Source organism: Drosophila arizonae, chromosome 4 (genome assembly GCF_054131065.1).
Source record: "Drosophila arizonae isolate 15081-1271.41 chromosome 4, UAZ_ARI_1.0, whole genome shotgun sequence".
Taxonomy (NCBI): Eukaryota; Metazoa; Arthropoda; class Insecta; order Diptera; family Drosophilidae; genus Drosophila; species Drosophila arizonae.
Window position 1 is genome coordinate 2,082,869 of NC_142924.1, and position 25,286 is coordinate 2,108,154.

The following is a 25,286-nucleotide window of genomic DNA, read 5'->3' on the forward strand; positions in this document are numbered from 1 at the left end:
CGCCTGCGTGCATATGTGTGTGTGTGGCAGACGCACAAGAACACACACACACGCAAGCGCTGTATGATTCTTTCATACTTTTTTTTAAGTTTACAATTTCTTGTGTTTTCCTTGAGTTTTTGTTATTATTTTTTTGTTTACTTTTTTTTTGTTGGTGGCAGTTGTTAGAAAAAATGCCATTTGGTTATGCGGCGCATTTATAACAGAGTATAACAGTTTGAAATGAATGTAAATATGTGTGTGTATAACATAGTTCACATAAGCTAAACAAAACACGAAATTTCAATTTAATGAATTAAAAAATATGTGATTATTTTAAATTGTTTTTTTTTTTTTTTTTTTGACTTCATTTTTTTTTTTTTTTTCAATATTAAAACAATAATTTACTAATATTATGAACAATTCGGCTTTTGTGCAACAAATCAAAATAAATTATATAGAATAATATTTGAGTTTAAACTATAATTTTTGTATAGGTTTTACTCAGTATGCGGGTGTGTGTGTGTGTATGTGTGGTAGAGCTTTTGTATATAATATGTTTTTCTTTTATTTTTTGTTATAAATTTGTAATTGTATTTTTTTTATTGTAAAAAACATTCAGATCTCCAATGATTATTTTTAATGAGATTGTTTTTTTTTTTTCTGGCAGCATGTTCCGCTATTAAGAAATATATATATATATTTATACATATATGTATGTCAACCAGTACTCGTAGAAAAAGTGTTATATGAAATGCATTTCTATATATTTGTTGTTTGTTTTTTTTTTCCTTTTTGGTTTATCAGTTTTCTTTTTAAGTTTTGAACAGCTCAGTGCGACGAGTTGTGGAAGGTTTTACTTTGTTTAGGTTTGTTGTTGTAGTTGTTGTTGCTGGGGAACATGCCGCAACTTGTGTACACCAAAAAATTAACACACACATTACACAAATACATATGTAACTGTTCATTGCACAACATACAGAATTCATATACGTAATTTAACATATTTGTAGCCCCAACCCCCACCCCCAGATTACTCCCCCTGCAACCCCTACGCCGCTCTCTCTCTCTCTCTCTCCTTCTCTTCCTCTCTACACAGCTGAGCTCAACTCAATCTGCATATCTTCTCTCTTGGTTTTCTTTGTTTTTGTTTTTAGTATAGGGCTTTACATGGGTATTTCTTTTAAACATTTTCAGTTTCGTTTTTTTTTTTTTAATTTAAAAATATTTTTTGTTTTTTTTTTTTATGCTGAGCGATTTGTTTGTTGTTGTTGGCATGCGAGCTGCGTTGTTGTTGTTGTTGATGTAGTATGTTTGTTGTTGTTGATGCTGGACCGGCTTAGACGGACAGTGAAACGAAACTGTTATACTGCGTTATGTTGCGCTTCAGAATATCCGCACAGGGTCCCAAAACGCGTTCAAATCTAAAAAGAAAAGTGAAAGTGTTTAGTTTATATTAGTTGGATTGCTTATATATGTATGTATAAACATGGCTCTTGACATAACCAACTTAAAGTTCTTCGTATCTATTTTTCTACTACCGACCACATCAAATACTTCTCATATACCACATAGTTACTTCGTATTAATATACATATTAAATCAAAATCTTCATTGGAGGGCAATAATGCTACACTGTATATAATTATAATTCTGACTGAGTACAGAAATTTAAGCAATTAATGTGCATTAAACATTAGTGAGTCAATCAGTCACTGCAAATAATTATAACAGTTTAGTCTCCTAGCTTTAATAGCCTTCGGGCAGTCATCAATTATCAATCATGACAGACTAGACTACAAATATTTATAATTTAAAATGAAGCACTAAACTACATGACGTCTAATAGCAATTTTACATTTTGGACTCTACATTAATCAATTATCTAGCAATCAATCAACCACTGTTTACCTCGCTCTGTCCAGCTTGACACATTTGAGCGGGCCGCGAGCGACAACAGTTGCTGCGCGTGGCCGGTCCAGGAGCAGGGCAATCTCGCCAAAGTAATCGCTGGAGCCCAGGCGACCCACCTCGGCGGGCTCCTCGCCCTGCTAGAATGAAACAATGGATTAGTATGCCATCAATTTGTGTCTGGGCTATGCCCGCAGGACACTCACCTCGGAGCGCTGTTGCAGGACAACGGCACAGCCCTCGAGTATGATGTAGAAGTCGTCGCCGGCTGCGCCCTGTTTGACAATCGTTTCGCCGTCCTCAAAGGAGCACGTCTCCAGGGAATCGGCAACGGTGAGCCGCTCCCACTTGTCCAGGCTCTCCAGTATGGAGACACGCGACAGGAACTCCTCGTACATCTTACGCTTGCGTATGGTTGAGCCCATCAGGATGCGTCTATAGCTATCGCGATCGATGCCCCACAGCTTGACATCGGTCTTGGCGCGCACCGTGGCGGCACGTGGTGTGCCATAGATGAGAGCCAGCTCACCGAAGCTGCCGCCCTCGCTGATGGTGGTCACCAGTTCAGAGTTCACAAAGACCTAAAATACAAGTATAACAGTAAATACTCGCTCTCTCCCCCTCTCGCATTGTCATGGCTACTCACCTCCACCTCGCCCACATCGATGACATAGAAATTGTCGCCCTCGTCGCCCTGCTGTATGATATTCTCGCCAGCCGTATGGTTCACCGGGAACATGGCATCGAATATGTCGGAGCGTTCGCTCTCATCCAAATGGGCGAAGAGCACATTTTTGGCTATGGCCTTGGACAGGGCATTCATTGTCTTGTAATCCTTGGGTACGACTTTTTTAACATAGTTGGTGGCGTCCTCTTCGGTCACCGGCTCGGCGGAGATGCCGCCGCGCCGGCGAACGGGCGGTGCAGCTGTTTGTGGCATTGGACTGAGATCCTCACAATCGTCTGGGCTGATCACCTGTTTGCTGGCATCCAGTTTGACTTGTTCCTGCAACAAATTGAATGAAATTGCATCATTATAACAGTTTGACAGTATAACAGCTTTGGTGAGGCAGTGTTCTATTTATATGGACAACTTTTTAGCTTTGGCGGCAGTTTGTAAACAGTATAACAATGTATACCACATCAGATAAGATTGTACTAAAGTGTATAACAGTTTATGCAAGAGAATGTAATATAATTGGATAATTTATCAAATAGCCCTATCGTTTCGCTGTATACAAAAGACAGTATGATTTCGTATAACAGTATAACAGTTCAACTACAACGACCTTAAGCAATATATGACATTGAAACTAGGTAAATTCAGCCATTTTACACTTCATGCCGCCCACAGGAATCGTATTACAGCAGCTGCTGCAACTCCAGCTATTTGCGTCACTTAGTGGGCGGGGGGGTGGTGTGTTTGCCGACTTTTGCTGCTATATGTCAAAAGTCAGTTTGATGTGGGCGAGCAGCAAAGCTTCAGCAGCGTCGCCCCAGTCCCGATTCCAGCTGCTCGTTTATCTATTTTTGGTAGCTCAAAGTTCGCTTGCGACAAATGGAACAAATCACGCAGCAGCTTGCTCAACGCCTCTACCACCCCGCTCGGCTGCTGCTGCTGATGCAGCTAGCAAATTGCATTCGTACATTGCATTCGGGATAAAAGCAAAAACAACTGATGTTCATCTCGGCAGCTTTTAATAACTGCTGGCAGCGGCTGACGTCAACCGAATGCACAGCGCGCAGATTAAGTTGCATTTAAGTGCCGCGAGAGCGAGAGAGAGAGCAATAGTTGCTCTACTTTGTGTCAAAGGGCGAATGACTGTTAATTGACTGTGTATAACATAAATTGCCATATTGCAGTTTGTGCCGCTAAGTAATTGCATATGCTGTATAACAGTGCTGAGTGCATTTTTGTCATACGGATGATAACATAAGTTTAGATTAGGTAGACTCGTAGACTTCACATGTATTACTAGCTAATTTGTCTACTTTCAATTAAGCCTAGATTAGTCATGTATAACAGCTTTTTACTTGAAGGTGACATTTTAACAGACTTGTAAAAGGTATTTGAGACAGTATAGCAGACAAATGAATAAGTGGCAAATGACGTATTAGCTATATTATGACTGTATAACAGTATCAAATTTAAACATTCTCTTTAAAGCCTTGTATTAATGAGTACAGCAGTTACAAAATAAGTTCAACAGTTGAAACACGAGTGTATAACAGATATATAACAGTTATGGGCAAAATACAAGCGATATAACACTTGTATAACAGCAGAATTTATAGTAATTAACTACAAACTAGCTATAATAGAGTGATTATCACTAAGTATAATGGCGCCTTACAGCTAGATAAGACATTTAGCGTCTATTCAGTCTCATTACAAATCGCTTATAACAGTTTATGGTATTCTACAAAACATCCTATCCCCAGCAATCTACTGCAAATAAACAACTCGAGATACGCTGTCAATAAACAACCGGCAAAGCAAATACGAAATGGACGGAATCCATAAACTTTTAATTATCTAAACAAAAGCGTTTGAAGAATCACGTTAAAATAAAAAAAACCAAAAAAAACCAAATCGAATTGATTTGCGGGGTAAACAGAAAATGCGATTGAGCAGCAACTCGCAGCAATTTGTTAGATGATCATGGAATGCCGCTGATAAGGATGTTATTCTAGGCCAATAGTAAAAGCGATTGTAAATGTGCTCAACGGGTATGCTCGACTGCACAATACTGTGGCTGCCTTTACAGTTAAGTGGAGTTCAGGCAATGAAAGTCTTACGAGACTTTAGCATAGTTACTAAAATGTAAGAAATATGGCTTGAATTTTAAGCCCCAAGCAGTGCTTGTCAAACTGTAAGAAAGTTTGTAAAGCAGCCTCTCAAGTTTCTAGAGATCTGACACAAGTATGTATGCATGTGTGTGTAACAAAGGTCGAGCTATCAGACAAGTTGCTAATAGACTATAATTGCAAGGCACTTAGCTAACCTCTAACCTAACATCTTTAGCAGTCGATACTCACACCTGAATGTATGTGTATATGTAAATGCCAAGTGCCAGGTATATGATTAAATGAATGAATATACCCCTTGAGGTATTGTACATGTGTTTGTGTGTGTGTGTCGAGTGTGCGTATAAGCGAAGCTCTTGGGAAGCTTGCCAGTTGATATGCGATGTCACAACGCAGCAGGCGAATAAATCAATCAACGCAAATGCCGCGCATACAAATGCCACAAAATGAGGCAACATTAACAGCAGCAGCCGTAAAAGGCGGCGCCCCGGCCGCAAAGCTGACAAGTCAAAGTCGCCTGTTGACATGAGCTTCCCACACGCTCACTCTCTCGTTATCTCCTTCTCTCTCTCTCTCTCTCTCTCTCGGTGTTGGCCTCTCCCTCTGGCAGAGTGCAACTTTGTTGATGGCACATTTGACCCTGACCTTTTGTGCAGCAGCGGAGTCGGCGCCCAGCCAACTAGCCCTGGCACTGGCACTGGCCCTGTCCCTGGACCTGGCCTTGGCTCTAGACCCTGGCCACGAAGCTTTACTGCCCAACCACTTTAACTCTCTCATTCACTTACTCTCTCTCTCTCTCTGTCTCTCTGTCTGTCGTCTACCCCTTCCACTTTACAACTATCGTCATTTTCTGCATTTTCCATTTGCGCTGTGTCAGCTTTTGGCGACAATTTAAGCGGAAATCGATTTCGCATTGCAAATTGAGTTACTGACGCAAAACTAAATTACAATCGTATATGTGTGTGTATGTGGGTGTGTGTGTGTTTGCGTTTCATAGAGTGGGCGTAATCTTGACAAACGTCTCCAACACCAAAAACAAATAAAAGTACAAACATCTTATCAATACGTCGTCTTGTCATCGTGAAAACAAACTCAAACCCACGGCAACATTTGTTCAGCTGATTAAAAGCTGATTGTAAACTTGCCAGCCAGATTGTGAATTGAAACTCGTTTTCCAAGCTGCAATTGCAGCAGCACTCGATTCAGATTGACAAGAGGTAAAATGCAATGAAGAAGACCAAAAATAATAATTGGATTGGAAAAATCTTGGCAAATGCCTAAAATACCTCGATAGAAAATTACCTTGAAGAACCTCAAAATATAAAATGGTGAATCAAAAAAAACGTATTCGAAAATCAAAACGGAAATACGCATAAAATTCCTATGAATGCTATATATTATATATATAGGTAACTAAATTGTCATTTGGTTTATCGTAAAGAGTAAAACCTAATGAGCTTTCGATCTGCGCATTTCAACAAAAAATATCGTAAAATATCAAATGCTATAAATACAGAAATTTCTATAAAATCCATAAAAATCTGCTATTTCATAAAAAGTATCGATGCATATATATTTTTATAGCCAAGCATAAATATAATACCAAAGTCTTTAGATAAACTCATTTAGATAATTGCCAAATCAAATGAATTTCTCTAAATATTTTTGGATGCTAGAGTAAATTGATTTTTGTGCGCATGTTAGCACGTTTTTTCTTGCCGTGTATTATATGAATCAGTGCCAATGTGCCATAAGAGTTACATTTCAACGAGGCGATAATTACAACAACAACAACACAAACAAGCAAAATTCGTGACTATTTCGCTTTACAGAATTCAGAATTTATTGGATAAATGCGAGGAGCAAAAGGCAAGCCAAATGCATATATATGTGTGTGTATGTATGTGTGTGTGTGTGTGTGTGCAATTTTTATGAATGCTTATTCAATAAAAGAATTGCAAGCAGCTGGGCGGGCTTATGCTAAAAAAACAGCGAGAGGCAGATAGCAAACCTTTGACATAATTTTAGCCGCTATAGAATTCTCTCCCTCTCTCTCCCTCCCTCTGTGTGCAGTGTGTGCGTGTGTGTGTGTAATTGCAACAAAGACTGTATATGGACACAGACTACAACAATCAACTGCAGACAAAATAAAAAACAAACAAAACAGTTGAAAACGCGACGCGACAAACAAACAACAAAAATTCCACTTTAGACTTCAATTTTTTGTAGGTTTTCTCATTCTTATGTTATATAGATATGTATATAATATACAGACATATATCTATATATTTCGTGAGATTTTGTCGCTGAGCACAATTTTCCTTTTATGCATGTATGTGTGCGTGCAATTTTCACGAGCTTTACTTATTTAAACATGGCACAACATAGCGAGAGTAAAACAAAAATATGAGTACAATATTACGTATACGTAACGTATGACAAAAACAAATGCTACAACAACAAATGCAACAACAACAACAACTACGAAACAGCAATGACAAATCCAATGTCAAAGTTTTATAAAAATAAATATACAAAAAAAAAAAAAAACCAAAAAGAAAAAAAATTATTTATTTGCTCAGGCGAATATCTCAAAATATATGACAAAATTATGGAGCAAAAATATCATATAAAAATATTTTATAGAGAAAAGCTTTTTTTTCGTATATGAAAATATTGGAAATAATAAAATTAATGGCATACAAAATTAAAAAACTAATATAAATAGACTATAAAAATGTTTAAAACTTTTTCTGTTTTTGAAATCATTTCATGTTAAAATAAAAGACAAAGTAAGTTTTAATATATATATGCGACTACTCAGGCTGCATATATGTGCATATAATTATATACACATATATGAATGAATATAATATGCTCTGGTTATTAAAAGAATTTCTATTAGCATATACTCAAAAAAAAATTTATTGCGAATTCTATAAAAATATAGCTAAAAATACATATTTAACCATAAATATATATAAATATATAATATACATTTTCTAGCATATATAAATATATACATATGTACATATACCCCTATATAGTGTGCAGATTTTCTATATTTTCTATATTTATTTGAGGATGCGTCACGCTTTTAACAGCTCAGTAAATTTTTAATTTTAATTCTTATTTAATTTTAGCCTTTCATAATTCTATCTACAACTTTATTTCAATTGAATGTATATCCCCTTTTTTTATTTAATAATATATTTTTGTGATTTCGCTTGTTGTGCCATTTATAATTGTTTAATTAATCCAATTGCAGAGGCACAATCACTATCACGGGTCGAAACTGTGTAGGTGTACGTATGTGAGTGTGTGTGTGTGTGTGCGTGTATATACCCGCTTTTCTTTCCGTAGAAAACTTTGTCGTCTTTTTCTTTTCGCGTTATTTACAAAACGGAGGCGCGACACAAACTGAAAACTAAAAACTAAAAACTGAATTCGAATTCGCTTTCAGCTTTGATGGCAGCGCAGTTGATGCCGACGTCGACGACGACGACGACGACGTTGCGACGTCAGCAGCAAACGCCAACATCAGGCTTCGGTCGCAGAGCTCTTGTGCATGTTGATTACCGTTAAGTACAGTGGGCAAACGAAAGAAAACCGAAACGAACGAACGAAATGTTTGTGGTCTGAGATATCCGAGAGACAGCACAAAAGAAAGTGAAAGCAAACTGAACGACTGTGAGATACTCTGTACTGGGCATGGACTAAATGTGTGTGAAGTACTTCACAGTGGCTGTCAAACTTGCGTGATTACAAGTTGCTCTGCAACTGCTATATCAATAGCTTAAAACAGTTATTTAGGACTATCAATCGCAACTGAACTTAGGTCTGAATTTCATTTGAATAAAGGGAAGATCTACGGTTTTAGTATACTTGATTGCAATGCCTAATGATAGAATTTGATTGGCATAAATAGTACACTATAGAGTTATACTCATTGCTTTCCGGATCTAAGACTATAACCATGACATCTCAAAAATCCTTAATATGCATAAAGTCTATATAAATTATTTACAAATAACAACTAATATCCCCTCTCTTAACTCTACAAAACAGCGTAAAATAAAAGATTAGTTGGTTCGTGTGCGAGCGCCTATATACACTGCTCAAAACAAGCAGAACGAATGCTAAATAGAAAAAAAAAAAAAAAAAAAAAACAATCCAATGTCAACTCTTTTGCCTACAATTTGCCACAATTTGAGAGCAGCAATTCAAGGCAATTAAAAATCGCCGATCAATGAATTCAATCAATGAATTTCGTGCAGTGTAGCGGCAACGGCAACAACAACAAACGAATTTTCTGTTTCGCCCCGCAAAAATCTAAAAACGAAAATAACACATGCTCAACAACTAAAAATGAGCGAAGCATTAATAAACCAACAGCAGCAACAACAACAACAACAACAAATGATGGCCACCAAGTGTAGCCAAGAAATTGTTTGTTGAGGAGCTTCATATGAAAGACCGACAGATGGCCGGAGCGGGGCGGGGCAGCGTGCGGCGCCCGCTGAGGTCTTGCGGCTTTGGCCACTCGTCAGTTGTTTTAACACCCTGTATGCATGGAGAGAAGCACACAAACTGGGTATACTACGCCGACAGACAGCAGAAGATAATGCATACTCTAGTTCGTAATAAATAATTAATTTCTAATAAAATATAAACACAAATAAATAACTTACATATAATTCCATAATATATTAGACTCAGCACTATCTACAGAGTATCTAATAGTCAGTCAAGTTCAATACACAGCCATACACTTGCGGCAAATGTAAATGGAAAAAGGTAACACAAATCAATTTGAGATAGAGCAAAGGAGAGAGAGAAAGAGAGAGAGGGAGAGCAACATCGGGACAGAAAAAGACAAGGCCTAAGCGATTGAGAATCGTGGGCGACTTACGAGTATTTGCCTAAGCTAAGCCCACATTAAAAATAAATGAAGGAAACAAGACGGACAACAACAACAACAGCAACAAAGAAAATAACAATACAATAATAATTACAAACTCAAATCCAAACTCGAACCACAATCAAAATATTGGGCCTGTGCGGAATTAATAATTTCGCATGCCCATAAAAATTTGTTTGCCCAACATGTGAATATGAAAACATAATATAGAATATATATGTACATATGCATGTACAGATGTGTATACACATGTGTACATTATATAATTATGATTTATGATAATTGCGTATTTTTTTTTTTTTTTTTTTTGACTTTATGATTTGTTCGTGCACCACGTGACGTATGAGCAATGTAAAATAAATATTTCTCGAGCTCGAATGCGAACGAAACAGAACGAGAGAAAAAGTGCCACAAACATGCGATGCGAAGCAAAACAGTTGGCAAGCCACCAGCACCAGCAGTTCCAGATGGGCCAGGCAGTTGTGGGCGTGGCAGATAAGAATAAAAGTGGAAAACGAATGTGTGCTTAAGTATTCTTATTCTCCGGTTGCCCAGTTATAGTCCGTCGCCATCTAAGGCAGAGAGACCTTGCCGTAGGCCGAACGTCAGGTGATAGGCTCAAGTATGGGACAGGTCATGTCCAAGTGCGTCATTTGACAAACCAAGAGCAGAAGAGAGACAGAGGGAGAGAGGGAATAAAGGCTTAATAGAGGGATAGAGAGAGGGGAAATATGTCACAGAATGCAAGCGTTGAGCAAAGGGCAAAACAAAATTAATATCGAGATATGGAATAGATAGTTCTAATTAAGAGGAAGAGACATAGAGAAAGGCAAGTGGGAGAAACGAAGAAAGACAAGGTTAATAGAAGATAAAGAAAGAGACACTGAGATATATATATACAGGTGAGAGAAGGATAGATAGACGGAGAGAGAAAGATAGAAAGAGATTGAGAGAAAGATTGACGAAGAGAAAGAAAAGAAGAGAGAAAGATAATATGAGTTAAGGACCAAGACGAAAGAGAGAGAGACAGAAAGAGACAGATAGTGACAGAAAGAGAGAGAGACAGATAGTGACAGAACGAGCGAGAGATACTGACAGAAAGAGAGAGAGAGAGAGAGAGAGAGAGATAGTGACATAAATAGAGAGAGCGAGAGAGAACGGTAACAGATACCAACATCAGAGAAGAGCAAAGAGATTTTGACAAATAAAGTTAGGAAGAGAGAGATAGGGAGGCAACAAGACATGATTTAGCTACTTCATAAATAAAAGTAAAGCCAAGAAATATATATATATGTGTATATAAACGAGTCACACTCGACCCCTCCATACAATTCTCGGATTTACTTTGGCTGCTCTGTAAGCCAAAGCCTAAGCACCTTGAAGTAGGATCTGTTTTCTTTTCAAAGAAAATTGTACTTCTATAATTAGCAAAAGCAAAAGTAATTTGCTGTAATTAATTACAAATCAAAGATCAAGTTGTGTTTGGTCTGGGGTAAATGGGCATCTCTGCGCGCCTCTTGACAGCCGCCACTTTTTTTCACTCAACTGAAACTTTTTAAAGCCAAAATTAAATAATAATCGCCTGGCCCCACCAGATTGGGCTTAATGTGGGTCACAAAACCACGAAGCAAAAAAACTTTAGCCAGCTACCTTTTCAGTGCTGTGTGAAGGCTGGGGCACTCAGAATTGGCCCAGAAGAACGGAAAAGCTTTTTGTCTGCCTGTATCCTGTGTGAGACAGAGTCTGTCTGTGTGTGTGTGTGTGTCGGCATGCGTGTGTATGTGAATGCGTTTTATAATCGAATTAATTAAAATTTTGCACACTGCCTGCCTCTGCCTCTGCGCTGTAGTGAGCTCTTTAACGTTGTGCGGGTACACTGAAAACAAAACTTTTTCTACTTCTAAATAACTTCTCAAATTGAGAGTAATTTAAGATTATATACTATTAATTAATACTGATCAAATTTCCCACTAATATTAATTAAACTTTAGTTTTAGTAAATTTTCTTTGGTTTCTTTCAGTGTATACAAATTTAAGCAAATTGTTTTTATTGATTTATTAGAATTTTAGCTTTCTTTCTCTCTGTCCTTTTAACTTGTTAATTAAATTCAGCTCTCTGATTTTTCTCAGTGTATAAATTTAGTAAGCTGCCCGCATGCTGCAGTTGCTGCTGTGCCTCGTTTACCGAACAGCTCCTGCTTTGTTAAGCGAAATTTCCAATTCAGTGAACTTTTTGTTGCCAGCTGCCTGACACCTCCGCCTCCCTCTAGTTCTCTTCCTCCTCTTTTCATTTGAACTGTCCCCCCTCTCGCCACCTGCCTGGCTCCTTTTTACGCCTGCTAAACAAAAGCTTTTGTTGTAGCCACAAATTTGGGCCACAGCAGAGAAAGACAGACAGACAGACGTATCCATATCAATGCTGGCTGCTTGCCTGCCGCCTGTTAACTGTTGGGTCAGTCAATGTCCTGCGTAATCGTCACAGTTGTCTGCAGCAGAAGCAGCAGCAGCTCAACTGACGTCACCAATATACCTACTTTAATATAGTACAGAATACGAATTAAACTTTTTTAATCAGACAATAAGAGTAGTTAGTTCACTTGGTTAAATAAGTTTAATTGTTCAGTTTGGAGCTAGCTTCAGACTAGTTTATTGTGTCTGCTGGCTCCCTATCTGGCTTTCCCTAGAGTCGAATTAGCATGCTAGATTAGTTATGCTGTGAGCCGACAGCACTTTAGGGAGCGCACAGTAAGCATACGCCACATTACGTATACGCCGTATAAAACCGCCAAGCAAACTTTGCCTTTCATGCCATCTCAACGGTGCGTCTCTTTTTTTTAGTATCCTCTGCCTGTCTCTCAGCTGTTGCTTCGCATGGACTACAACGCGTGCTGCTTAATGTTATTGCCTAAATAATTCATGAATTTCCGTCCATTTGGGTGCTTTGGTTTTGGTTGTTAACGGCGCTTATAAGCCGCTTAATGGATGGCCAAATAAAAGGTCGTCACATCCGCTGCTTACACGCTTACAGTGATACTTATTCAGATTGCACCATAACCTTTAGTCCTTCTCCTTACATATATCCACTATTTACATAGAACTTCTTCAACAATCTTAATCCACGCTAAATCGGAACTCACTGGGTAAGCAATATTTAAGAAAAAACATTTTGTTATGCATGGAAGGCAGCCAAAGAAAGACAAATAGAGAGAAAGGAGGGGAGTGGATGAAAGGAGACAAAGTGATAGAGAGCAATTCGCATAAAATTAACACATTTTAGCAAGACAATCGAAAGAACGAAGAAAATCTCCAAGGAAACCAAAATAAAGCTCGCTCAAAATAGAAGCACAAAATAAATTCAATTTCTACCGTAAGGATACCACATTTAAAATCGCATTAACGGTAAATAATTTTATAAAATTTACCGTTTTGCCACACAACACTTAGTACGCTAACTGTACCCACCATTTTGTGAGGTTTAGGGGTTGAGCTTCTTCTTGCTGTTGCCTTTTCCTTCTCACTCTCTGTCGCCGTCTCTTTCTTTTATCTTGTGTCAATATAACGGTCAACAACAACCAAATTCAGAGAGTTGGCCTTAACTGTTTATTGGCCGCACTAATCACGGACCGGCGAATATAAACAAGACGATGACAGCTGTCGGCTAAGTTGTTCTAGTTCTAGTTGTTGTTGTTGTTAGCTGTAACTGAAACTGTAACTGGTACTGTTGCGGTCGTTGGTTTAGTGCCATTCACTGTTCAATTTGATGTGTTGGAATCGTTGACAATTGTGTGAGGCGTGTCATAAACAACAATCAATCAACGGTACACGCAACGCGACTGTAGCGAACGGCAGCAGCACAAGCAATGAGCGAACAATATGCGAAGTCTAACTGTAGCAACAGCACAGAAGATGGCGGCAGATGGCGTTTGGCTAAGACAACGCACGCACTAAGCACTCAGCACGCAGCACAGTTAACAGTTAACAGCAGCGACAGCCACGACGATTGCAAACTGACTAACAGTAAACAGCACCGACGACGACATGATGACCTTCACCAACACGCACAGCCCAAGGAAAGTGGCCAAAAAAAAAAAAATAAAACGAAAACTTTTCGCACACAGACACACGAACACAACAACAAACCTGTGACGCAGCTGCGGTGCCGACAGAAGCACCAGTAGCAGCAGCATCAGCCTGAACAACAACAAGCAGCAGCAACAGCGAGCAAAAAGGGCGCCTGGCAAAAGCTTTGGCAGCGGCTTCGCATTTTGATTCCGTTTTGTGCTGCGTGCCGAGAGTTGATTTTTTTTTCTCAAATGCAAAATTGCCATAAACTTGCAAAAAGCTGTTCTCTCAAATGTGCGTGGGTGAGTGAGAGCTAATGCTCGTATCCGTATGTGTGTGTGAGTGTTTGTGTAAGGCTTAGTCGCTCTCACAGAGCTTGAAGAGTGAGAGTGAGTGAGAACGCAATGTAAACATAGGAGACCGTAGCTGCCAGTTGAGCTACTTGAATATATTATGATATGTGTGCATGCAAGTGTTAGTGCGTGTATTTTATATTCCTGATAGACAAAAGAGCACATTTAGCGCTTTGGATGTGTGAGCGTGGGCGCATAACATAAAAATGTGAGCAAATCGGAAACATACTTAAATGTGTACTCCTGTATTTTTAAGCCGTACTAATATCGAGTGACTACTCACTATTATAAATTAGTTAAATCTCCAATTAGATTTAATTTAATTTAGTTTTAAGATGGTATTAAAATAGCACTTAATTATATTTTCTATAGCTGCAAGGGTATTTCAACTTCGACATTTGACTCTACTGTTGGTCATTACGTTTATTATTTGCCGCCTGCGTCGCCCATACACAGCACCAGCAAACAAATCAAAGCTTTTGCTCAACAATCTAGAGAGAGAGAGAGAGAGAGAGAGAGAGAGAGAGAGAGAGAGAGAGGAATACAGCAAGCAGCTCGCTATGCTTAAAAGCTTTTCAACCATTTGAAATAACAACAACAATAAACTGCACCAAGTGCAGTGCGTGGGTAGTTAAAAGGTGTGGGTAGAGCTGCTATAAGATAGCTCGCAATTACGATCGTATGTATAAGCAAGACTCACAATGTCCTCCTCTGGTATGGTGGTGCAGGAGGTGCGTACATGTCGCACACGATGCATTGCATCCAGACTCAAGCGATGCTCATGGTCATCGCGTAGCATGACATCGAAGACAGCAACGCCTCCATCAATGCTGCTCTCCCGCAAAATGCGACCGCCGCGCCCACTAAAGCTCCCACTGCCATGCTGCTGGGCAGCAGCATATCTGACGCCCACCTCCGAGAAGGAACGAATGCGCATTGTGCCATTCTCGTCTGTGGTGAGGGCCACTGATTTGAAGCGATCAATAACCGCATCCTGAAATCCGTTTACGCTCAGCTGATTGCCCATGGCGGGCGATACGACGCAACAGACTCAAATTCACAAAGTAACGGTATACCGTTATAGACAATAGCCGAGGTTGGCTGAAATCGCACACACAACGGGCGCTTCTGCACGGCGCCAAGTTGTTTATCAAACTGAAGTCCGACGCGGGCATTCAACAGGCAACAAGCAAGCAGCAGGCAGGCTGGAAAGCAGGCAGGTAGGTAGACAGGCTGGCTGGCATTCGTAGAGAGCGAAACGGGTGGGTGTAGCAGCAAGCAAAGTGAAAAAGAGAGAGGGAGAGCGCGTAGGCCACAGGTGCCGCTATCGCTGCATTGTGATAGTACGAACAAAAACTGCACTCGCGTCAGAACTTTTCTGCCAGGCAGCCATTTTCAGGAACCATTTGGAAGCTTTTAAGCTTCTCCAACGCCCAATGCAATAATGCAAGCCGCAACCTACGCACACACACATGCAGGCACAGTGAGTGTTTATTTATGTATTGAAGCGAAAGCGAGAGCGAAGAGGAGAGCGAAGGCGGGAGCTATGATTAACCATTGAAGCATCTCATATGCCACTCCCTATATATATTTATTTTTTTTCTAAATTAGACCATGTTGTGGTCACTGCTGACCCCAAAATAGACCAATAAGCGATTTATTGATTAACAATGGCGAATTTTAGGGATGAACAATGACAGCCAAAAGTTACGATATAATAATTATTGATATGTAGATAAGAAACAGAAGTAGCCCAGTTTTCGTTAATGGGGGGATAGCATAAAAACTAATATGTTACAATCATGCGTTTTCGACTACATAATACTGCCTCAGATACAAAAATTAGATCTATTCAATTTATTTTTGTCTATGCTAACGCTATTCCGTATAAATATAGCGATGGCGAGTTTTACGTTAAAAAGGGATCAATTTTATTGTGTGGTGGTAAATGAATAAAATATCTATAAAGCAATGAGAGTTGAGTAAGAGGCAGTAAAATGACAATTGGTTTTGCTAAGTCTAGCCATTGACTAAGTAGAACGGCATTTGTTTTGTTTTGATTTCTTCGATTGGACACTTTGCCGCTTTGATGGATGCGTCGACTTGAATTTTCTGACGGTACTTGGCTGAGGCTTTCTTGCCTTCAATTTAGACTTTGCTTGCTTGCTAGTCTTTTTATATTTGGTAGTCACAGGCAATAAGAGATCAACGGCTAGACGTGCGCCTATATAATTAGACTTTGAAACGGAATACAGAGTGATTTTTCATTATTTATGTGAAGGATTGATCAATGCTACTCGCTTGTTCGCTCCTCACCTCTTCGAACATTAACCGCTCGATTGGATGTAGATTTCTCCAAGTGGCAGCTGCATCGCAGATCATTTTCTGTGGTGAAATGCTTCGATCATCACAGCCCAGCCAATATTCTCGCAAGAAATTGTAATAGGGGCTAGATGTCAGTAATACGGGTACATCATCCATTGTAAATCGAAAAACGTAATCGAACCAATTATTAATTTCCAACACCCGAAACTCAAAAATGGACGTTAAATTTTTAGAAATATTTCTCTACGTTGTTTACTGTATAATAGCTGTAGTTTAACTGGCTTCAATTTGTATTAGATATAGCTTGAGAAATTTTGGCCTTTTCAAAGCCTACTCTTCTATTGGAAAACTAGTTAACTGTTCATGATAGTCGAGTCTTTGATACATGGTAGAGAGGTAAGCAGAAACAGAGAGAGGGTTGAAAGGGCGTGACTCGAGTCGTCATAAGTCAAGAGACCACATAATAAATTTTGATCTCTTTCGATTTATAACCTTTGGTCTTTATGAAACACTTTCTCATATATAGACTTAAAGGGATTGAGAGAGACTAGAGATTAAACTTTTAGAAAATATTAGAAGACTGTCGTAACAAAACAGCACATAGAATAAAGGACATTGAGCGCTGGGACTTCATTCTACATCCAACTAACAGTGTCCAACAAGATGAAAGCAACATAAAATACAGCGCCAATGAATCCTAACAAAAGGACATCTGAGTATAGTACAACACAGGAAAGCTCGATGCAGTTGTAAGAAATTAGAATAACAAATTAATAAATTATATTTTGTAATATATTGGTAAATCTTACCCGTTCCAGTTTTTGAAAATAGCTACGCAGGAATTGGACAGGATTGTCCGGTCGGCAGACGCAGAGCTGGACGATGCAGTCTTTGAGGACGCGCTGAATGCCATGCGATTGTATATAATGTTCGCATTCGCGCAGGCTTTGCTCCTCCAGAGTTTTGGCCATCATGTAAGACATGTGTGGACTGTGTGTGCGTGTGCTTGTGTGTGTGAGCTGAAGGTAAAACGTTGAAGCTGAATCGTTGTTGTGGTTTATCTTCTCTCACTCTGCAATACGCAATATGCACAGAGATAGCTCTGCCTGCGTCGAATGTATGTGTGAATGGAAGGGTGTGTGCGACTGTGTGTAGGTGTATGTTTGGCTGTGGTTTCTAGCGGCTGTTGCCGCAGCTGTTGAAATTGCAACACACTACAACAAAAATATCAAGTAAATAACTTATTGAACAGGGGCGTCGAGTGCAACGCGAGCACCACTTGAGTATATGTACATATGCATATATGTTTATATACGTATGTGTGAATATGTAGCCTTTTCCTTTTTGCTTTTACGTTTTGCTTTTGGCACTGTTTTCACTTTTGCAATTCACGTTGTTTAACAGCGCTGCGTTTCGTTGCTGCCGTTTGGGGTTTGCCTGGCCGTTTGTTGCACCATTTATAACAATATCTGTGCGTTTTCGTGTGAGTAAAATACTGTTTTTTCGTCTCGTCTTAAAAACTTAACTAATTTTCACGCACGTAAACCACTGCAGTTGTTGTTGTTGATTTTTTTGTGATATAGTGATGGGCGGCAAGTGTGAACAGATGATTAAACAAAAATACCGAAACACTTATGTCAGGCAGTGCTATCGATAACACAGACACAGCTTAAACTTACAAAACTTCCAACGGATATGTATTATAATATTGCACCTAAGTAAATATTATGATTAAAAACCAATATAATTAATATTCACATTTGCTTGGCAGATTTAAGATATAGAAGTTCAAGCTTAAAAAATACTAAAACTTTATATCGTTTGTACCAATCGATAACAGCTGCAAATTAAAAGCTTACAACACTCTTATTTGATTGTCAACGAAACGCGCTAACTTCAACGTTCTTATTCCTTTTAAAAATATTTATACAAGCTAAAAACATTAGCTATGTGGATGATGCAAGTGAACAGCAATTGCTTGTGCCGTCAAACTAAGGTTAGTTGCTGTAGATGTCAAACAGTCGGAGCATATTTCGAATGCGCCGTTTAACTCGTATATTGGTTTATTGATTTTTCTCGCATTTAGCTAAAATGCTGCACACGGACTCACTGCCCAATCATCAAGGTATCTACACGCCGCTAAGTCAGGCAATGACCGATTCTGAATCCGATGAAGAAATTGAAATACATAACGCTAATAAGCATCGACTCCAGCATCAGCTACACCAGCAACAATTGCAACTGCAACAGCAACAATCGCAACTGCAACAACAGCAACAACAACGCAATCGCATTCGAATACCACCTAATACATTAGCTTTAAAGTCGCCACATACACAATCGAAGCAACAGCAGCAGCAGCATCAACAAAGACAGCAGCAACAACAACAACAATTTAACAACAGCAACTGCAGCAGCTACACCACCAATATGCAAAACACATTTCGCTCAGTTATGCTCAGTGATTTGGGTAGCAATGCCGGCAGCAATGTGGGCGTTGAGTTCTCCAATTTTGGTGCTGAATACGAAACGAATGCGGATAATGTCGCCATATTGGGTCATCAATCGGATCAATCAGAATTGAAGCGGTCGCCCATGTCCACGAAGAGACGTTGCTGCTTTATAGCCTCGCTGCTGCTCTGCCTGTTCGCTGTGGTTGGCTTCGTTTGGATCGTTCCCTGTGGCCCAGCAGATGGCACTGGAGCTTGTCCAGCGCCCATTGATCGTCAAAAGACCCGCAATTGGTTTAAGAACTATACCAAGATCGAGCTGAGAGGAGGAGTAAATGTTGTCGCTGGCTTACGTGCCTGGGAGAACAATTTGATATTTCTATATCGTGGCGATGTCTTTTTCCCGGATTCTCGCCCCAACAATCATAAACGCAATGGCATAATCTCACTGATTGGCAGCTCCGGCGCTGTAGCATGGTACGATGAGACAGTAGATGAGCCCGTGGCCATTGACTGCACCTTACTCGACGTGGACCTCAATGGTAAGCCGGATTGCTTGGTCATCGAAGAATACGGCGAAGTGGGTGCTATTAATTCGGGAAGCGGCGAATGGCACTGGCGCTTCAAGGATCATGCTGCACAGAAGCTAAATGCGTACGACTTTCCACTCATACTGCCCGATATTGATGGCGATGGCGTGTTGGATATATTGCTGATATCCAGTCTCTCACTAGAACAGCGCACCAAGACGCTTATCCAGCAGCAACAGCCAAAGCAAACGCAACAGCAACTCGAGGCACGCAACGTGCTGCGCCTGCTGTCAGGTCGTCGAGGTCGACCCATCGGCGAGGGCTTTCGCATACACGACTGCCAGAAGCTCAGCCGTCTGCAGCTGAACGTCAACAACAACATCAGCTACAGCTGCACCTCCAGCACAGATCAGCAGCCCCAGCAGCGCTTCAAGAGCCTCGCCGAGCTCTATGCGCTCATCACTAACAAATCGCTGATGGGTCGACGTCTGACGCCCGCCTCCAAGATTGCTCAGCATCGCAAGCAAATGGATACACAGCGCAACGTTTATCTGCTCAGTGGCAGGGAGCTGATCCTCGAGAATCGTGGCAAATGCCCCGACTGCAATGTCACATTGCAGCTGAGCGAAATGCGCGATGGTCGCCGGCATATGCTGTACAATCAAACGGAGAACGCAATGTACGGCATGGCGCCAGCGCAGTGGCACTTCAAGAACAGCAAGTCAAAGATGTCTGGCTTTGTCATCAAGTTCTGGAAGTGGACCAGCGTAGTCAAGGCAAAACCACCGCCGGCGAGCAACAGCAACAGCGTGGACAAGATGAACAACTACACCAACAGCAGCAGTAGCAGTAGCAGTAGCTCCAAAAATCTGAACAGCATAAAGGAAAAGGAGAAGAACAAGGATAAGATATACTCGAAGACCCAACAGCAACAACAACAACAGCAGCAGCAGCAGCAAAAGAAGCAGCAACAGCAGCAGCAACAACGGCTTAAAAGGAATTCACTCAATCATCAATTTCCCGCCGAGCATGAGGAATTCGATCTGTTCCATCTGATACAAAAACGTGAAACGTTTCGAAATCAGAGCAAACCCGTTGCCGGCCTGATGAAGAACTATAAAATGCAGATGATAACGGAAACAGTTATATTGGTATTATTCATTGGCGCCGATACGCGCATCCAGAACACCTCACAGAGCAACATCATCCAGTTCTGTCGCAGCGATCGCAACGAAATGATCTGTCAACCCGACTTGCTCAATCAAGAGAACTCCATGTTGATCGCAGATCTCGATACGGATGGCTCGCAGGAATTGGTCTCCTACATGTCCACGTTTGTGAAGCCCAGCGAATATCCGTACACTGACTATAAACTGATCAGCTATGTGCGATTGCTACGCATCCAGTCCGAGCTGCCTGCCTATTACGAGCAGGATAAACTGAACTAGGTGGAGGTCGAACGAGAGGAGGAGCAGCAGCAGCAGCAGCTGGAGGAGATGTGCATTTAAAATTCACTACATTAGCCACAAGAGATTCAGTACTTAGTAGTTAAATTGCTAGTTGCATTGACAACATAACGTTTATAATTAACAATTAATAATTGTACTATACTATAATAATAATTATATAAAATAGTCAAACTTTTCTAGTCTCAAATAAAGCACTCGATGGCAATAGCAATTTCTAAATTGGTATAAATGAAAATATTCTGCAGGCAATAACTAAGATACTCAGAATTATTAAAAAAGATGGAATAGAAGTGGATCGATGATGATAAAGTTCTATAAATATCGGAGTATTTATGAGACTGTATAGATGGGAAACAAAATACACGATATCTTAAAAATAAAATATGTACATGAAGAGCCTACATATATTAAAATCAAAATATATTAGAAAAAATATTCACTATAGATTCGAATATCAAAATAAATTGAAAAATTTACTTAACAATCAAAGAAAATTACATGTCAAAAGACTAAAAAGTAATAATATAAAAGTTCTTATGAGTCAAATGAGGCCCCAAATCGATAATACTCGATTTGAGCTCAAGACAATTATGAATTCATTTACAATTACGATGCAGTTTACATATTTCGTAACCTAATCAGAATAGAGAGTTATGTTGGATCTAAATTTAACTAGTTACGAAATTTCGCAGGTTTTATTTACTGTTCATTTTTTTTTTTTTTTTTTTTTTCTGTATTTTTTCTAAAAGAACATACTACCCGTTGATAGGTAGCCTGAGGGGAGCTTAACAACAATCTTAGCATTCCACATCATTAACATAACGTTTGTAGTTGGCCTGAAAATTGGCCGATAACCATTGCTCAGTTATGATCTTAAACTCAGCTTCGAGCCGTTGCAGAGACGCCGTATTAGCCGTTTGGTTTAGCTTCTTGAGTGAGCGATAGTGCTGTAAGAGTAGATGAAATTTATTCAAATATGTATTCATAATGATTCAGATGCCTTCACCCACCTCTGCTGTGGTGTTGGAAATGAGTTTAGCCACTGCCAGAGCCTCTTCGTTTACGCTTCGCGATTTGCAGGTTTTATCAATAAAGCTGCTCGGTGAATCAATCACGTCCGACGTGTGCAAACGCTCGCCCAGCAAAAACAAACGCGTTTGCTGGAAATACAAATAGAAAAATACAATTAACAAAGAAAATTAATAGCAATTATATATTAAGACCTACAACTTGTGTGGCGATCTTTTGGTGTTTGTGCCAGAAGGCATAGCCCTCTGGCAGCTGTCCTAGCTTTGCGTAGTTCGTCTCAAAGCAACAATCGTCGGCTGCCAAAACATAGTCGAACAATGGCAATTGCATGACGCCCAAATTCTTCAGGTTGCCGACAATGCCAGCGATCAAAGGCTTAGGGAATGTAGCCAAAGTGCGGAGATATGTTCTATTGGAAGATAAATTAGATATTACAATATGTATAGGTAGAATATATAGTTCGGATAATCCGCAACTCACTTTAACACCAATGCCAATTGTGTTGCACTATTTTTACGCTTCTCAACCGTGGCAGCCAGCAGCTCCTGGCAATCGATTCCCTGACAGAATTGCTGACCCTGCACACTGAGCAGCACTGTATTGCAATCGTTGCTTTTGGCCAATTTGTTTAGTATTTCGTTGAGCTTTTGCAACAATTGCACTTTGTATGTGAAGCCCGATTTGCCCATCTGCGTATTGATCACCAGTTGAGTAACCTTCTCCAGCTTGTGCAACGTCACCAGCTCCACTTTGGCCGACTTTAGCTCCTTCGCCTGCAATGTTCCCTTTTTAAGATCATTAGCCAGCGTTTGGGGTGCGGCTGCGCCATCGCTTCTTTGGTTCGCTTTATTCTCAGGCTTCAGGAATATAAACGACGGATCCACTGTTGCTGCATCGGACGCATCGTCTGATAAATTAGCCACTGTGGCGGGCTTATTATCCAATGATGAGCGATTTGCAGAGGCATTGCTGGAGTACGAGCTATTGGAGCGTCGGCGCATTATCATGGACTCCTCGCTGGCACGTTGCTTGTACACATAATCCCAGGAGTCGGATGGACGTGGCTTTGCTGCCTTTGTGAAGACGGCTTCAACGGCAGCTGAGTTATTGCCCGTCTCTTTTCGCTTTCCGGCTTTAGGTGGGGTTTCCTTTTTAGTGGGCGTGGGCGTGCTCGTAGGCTCAACTGCAGTTGCAGTTGCTGCTTTTTGTAGCTGCAAAGGAATGTTTTAAAATACTGAATAAACTTGTGCAATTTCTACAGCTTACTCTGCCAGTTAGTGTCAGCGATCGCTTACGCATCAGCGGTTTGTTGGCCGACTCGCCGCCGCTTAGCTCTCGCTGCTCACGCTCTACAGCTTGCATCATATTGGCGGCGCCTTCATCGCCCATCAGTCGATCGATTTCGCTTACTTTCTTCTTCTTGGCCTGGCTGCCTGCCCCATTGGGCACATTCGGTGTTTGTGAGCGACGTTTGGGTGGCGAAGCGACATTCGATTCGGCCAATTTGGCGGGTGTAACGGAACGTTTAGCAGACACCTTCGGTGGCTCTTTCGGCGTTGAAGGTCGTGCCTTTTTTGACACGACTTCCATATTGCTTGCTTTAGCAATTGCTGCTGTTGTTGTACTTGTAGTTGTTACGGTTGATATAGTTGTTTGTACATTTGTTATTGCATTCGGATTGGGCTTTGGACTTGCATACTGCGCAAAGGACTTTTGCGTTTCAGGCACATCTGGATCCCATATAATTTTACGTTTTATAATACGCGTTCGTTTGAAGCCTAGAAACATTATATTCGATTAATTGCCATAACCTTTTTATATAGAAAAGTCTTACCTGTGGGTTCTGCATTGATGATGGGCTGCTCTGCAGGTGGTTTTGGCTTTTCCAGGCTTCTTGGCTGAACGGATTTCAGCATTACCTTTACACTGCCCAGCATATGAGGCACCTCTATTGTTGATTTGGCCTTCTTGACGAGCGGCTTCTTTGAGGCAGGCATTTCGTTGGTAACTGCATTGGAGTTGGATGCTGTTTCGCTGCTACTATCATACTCGTTCCAATCATCATTCAGCGAACTGATTATATCTTGGGGCTTTTGCTGCTGTTGCTCTTTTTGCTTGTTGTTTGCCAACTCTTTGCGACGCATTTTATTAGCCTTCAGATCGGCCATTTGCTCCAGTGCCACAGCTCTGGCTTGCTCCGGAGACAGTTTAGTCTTACCCACAGCAAATTTTGAGTTGGATTTCAAGGCACTTGCACTGCTTTTTGCAGTTGACAATAACTCAGGACTGGGCCCACTAACATTGTCTCCATCATCGATTTCCATGATCTCATATTGCCCCTCACCCTCGATCGTAACACCGACATTATCTAGTTCAGCTAACGCCAGCTCAATGCTGGCCTTTTGTGGCACGTCTGTTTGCTCTTGCTCCTGCTCCTGATCGGTGCCCTTCAACAAAGCAATCAGATCAACTTCCTCCAATGTCGTTGCTGGCTCTGACTCCTCATTGGCATGCGCTTTGATAACAGGAGTGCAACGTTTAGCCTTTCCTATATCATCTTTAAGTTGTCCGTCTTGGCTGCTCGCGCTAATATTTTCTGATTTGCTGCCCGCTTCAGCGTTCCCTTCTGCCTTCTTCTCTTCATCTTGGCCTGATTCTGTACAATGTTGTATGTTGTGCATTTTGGCTATTTCCTGCTCCAATGAGTTCAACTCATCAAGCTTATCGGCTTTTGTCCCACCATCGTCACTCAAAATTTTCTTTTCTTCATGTTTGGATTCTGATGCGACCGCTTTTTCTGCTTCTGCTTCTTCTTCCTTTACTATGCTGTTTGTTTCTGATGCTGTTGCCACATTTTGCTTCTGCTGGACATCTAAATCTGTGTCATTAACTTCGGCCATATCCCAAGTGCTGTTATTTATCTGTTAATGTAGTTACGTTTTTAAATTCCTATGCACTTGAACAAGTTTTTAATATTCTCAGTTTTTCATGCACTTGCTGCAACAGCGGCCATTTTATAGTGATGAATTTACCATTAACAAATATATACGATATACAGGAAATGTATCGAAAAATTTGGTCACTCTTTTAAAGAAAATACTAGCAGTGAAATATCCATATCGATAGTTGACAACGATGATTTTGACAGCTCTAGTCGCTACCCCCCACACCACTCCGATGAATACTTTATAGAAAAAAATCTCATCTGCAGCCAGGATAAACGCTGATTGATAAGAGGGGTAAATTTGTTTATTTTCACGCGCTGTTTAAATAAGAAAAGAAACATAGACAACATCAACTGAGTAGAAATTCTTTAAGCATTAGCGACAAACACTGCAAACCGCTCGATCGTGGCGGCGACAATAGCAACAACAACAACAGCCAAAAGCTAAACGGCAAAATATACAAAAATTGTGTCCCAAATTTTTGCTGGCAAGACGGACGAAAGG

The 25,286-nt window shown here is 40.4% G+C and overlaps 3 protein-coding genes across 9 annotated transcripts; 1 reads left to right on the forward strand and 2 right to left on the reverse strand.

The window, feature by feature from the left end:
* Positions 1 to 75: 75 nt before the first annotated feature.
* Pka-R1 (protein kinase, cAMP-dependent, regulatory subunit type 1) lies at positions 76 to 17,956 on the reverse strand. Of its 7 annotated transcripts, none has more exons than XM_018005736.2 (5): positions 17,169 to 17,956; positions 2,537 to 2,896; positions 2,097 to 2,471; positions 1,891 to 2,027; positions 76 to 1,403 (listed from the first exon to the last, which is right to left on the reverse strand). In XM_018005736.2, exons 1-5 carry the CDS (start codon positions 17,340 to 17,342, stop codon positions 1,319 to 1,321), a joined length of 1,131 nt encoding a protein of 376 aa, XP_017861225.1. In that variant the 5' UTR covers positions 17,343 to 17,956; the 3' UTR covers positions 76 to 1,318. The 7 variants fall into 7 exon arrangements, with proteins under 7 accessions (XP_017861225.1, XP_017861224.1, XP_017861223.1 ...); XM_018005735.2 differs by having other exon boundaries at positions 1,891 to 2,030; XM_018005734.2 differs by lacking the exon at positions 17,169 to 17,956 and adding an exon at positions 14,735 to 15,177.
* A 218-nt stretch (positions 17,957 to 18,174) lies between these two features.
* On the forward strand, positions 18,175 to 21,027 carry LOC108612736 (uncharacterized). Its single transcript, XM_018005712.2, has 2 exons — positions 18,175 to 18,355; positions 18,446 to 21,027. The coding sequence occupies exon 2, from the start codon at positions 18,451 to 18,453 to the stop codon at positions 20,785 to 20,787; it is 2,337 nt and encodes a 778-aa protein (XP_017861201.2). The 5' UTR covers positions 18,175 to 18,355; positions 18,446 to 18,450; the 3' UTR covers positions 20,788 to 21,027.
* Positions 21,028 to 21,254: 227 nt separating this feature from the next.
* On the reverse strand, positions 21,255 to 24,883 carry HIPP1 (HP1 and insulator partner protein 1). Its single transcript, XM_018005708.2, has 6 exons — positions 23,672 to 24,883; positions 23,104 to 23,615; positions 22,318 to 23,048; positions 22,036 to 22,246; positions 21,819 to 21,968; positions 21,255 to 21,755 (listed from the first exon to the last, which is right to left on the reverse strand). Exons 1-6 carry the CDS (start codon positions 24,735 to 24,737, stop codon positions 21,606 to 21,608), a joined length of 2,820 nt encoding a protein of 939 aa, XP_017861197.2. The 5' UTR covers positions 24,738 to 24,883; the 3' UTR covers positions 21,255 to 21,605.
* Between the last annotated feature and the right edge of the window lie 403 nt (positions 24,884 to 25,286).

Excerpts from the sequence above, each read along its gene's own strand:
- Pka-R1 (XM_018005733.2), bottom strand. The coding sequence starts at position 15,061 with ATGGGCAATCAGCTGAGCGTAAACGGATTTCAGGATGCGGTTATTGAT. Across the intron at positions 2,897-14,734 it reads CCATACCAGAGGAGGACATT|GAACAAGTCAAACTGGATGC; the intron begins GTGAGTCTTGCT and ends AATTTGTTGCAG. Across the intron at positions 2,031-2,096 it reads TCCTGCAACAGCGCTCCGAG|CAGGGCGAGGAGCCCGCCGA; the intron begins GTGAGTGTCCTG and ends GTTTCATTCTAG.
- LOC108612736 (XM_018005712.2), top strand. The coding sequence starts at position 18,451 with ATGCTGCACACGGACTCACTGCCCAATCATCAAGGTATCTACACGCCG.
- HIPP1 (XM_018005708.2), bottom strand. The coding sequence starts at position 24,737 with ATGGCCGAAGTTAATGACACAGATTTAGATGTCCAGCAGAAGCAAAAT. Across the intron at positions 22,247-22,317 it reads CAATTGGCATTGGTGTTAAA|AACATATCTCCGCACTTTGG; the intron begins GTGAGTTGCGGA and ends ATCTTCCAATAG. Across the intron at positions 21,756-21,818 it reads TTTCCAACACCACAGCAGAG|CACTATCGCTCACTCAAGAA; the intron begins GTGGGTGAAGGC and ends CTACTCTTACAG.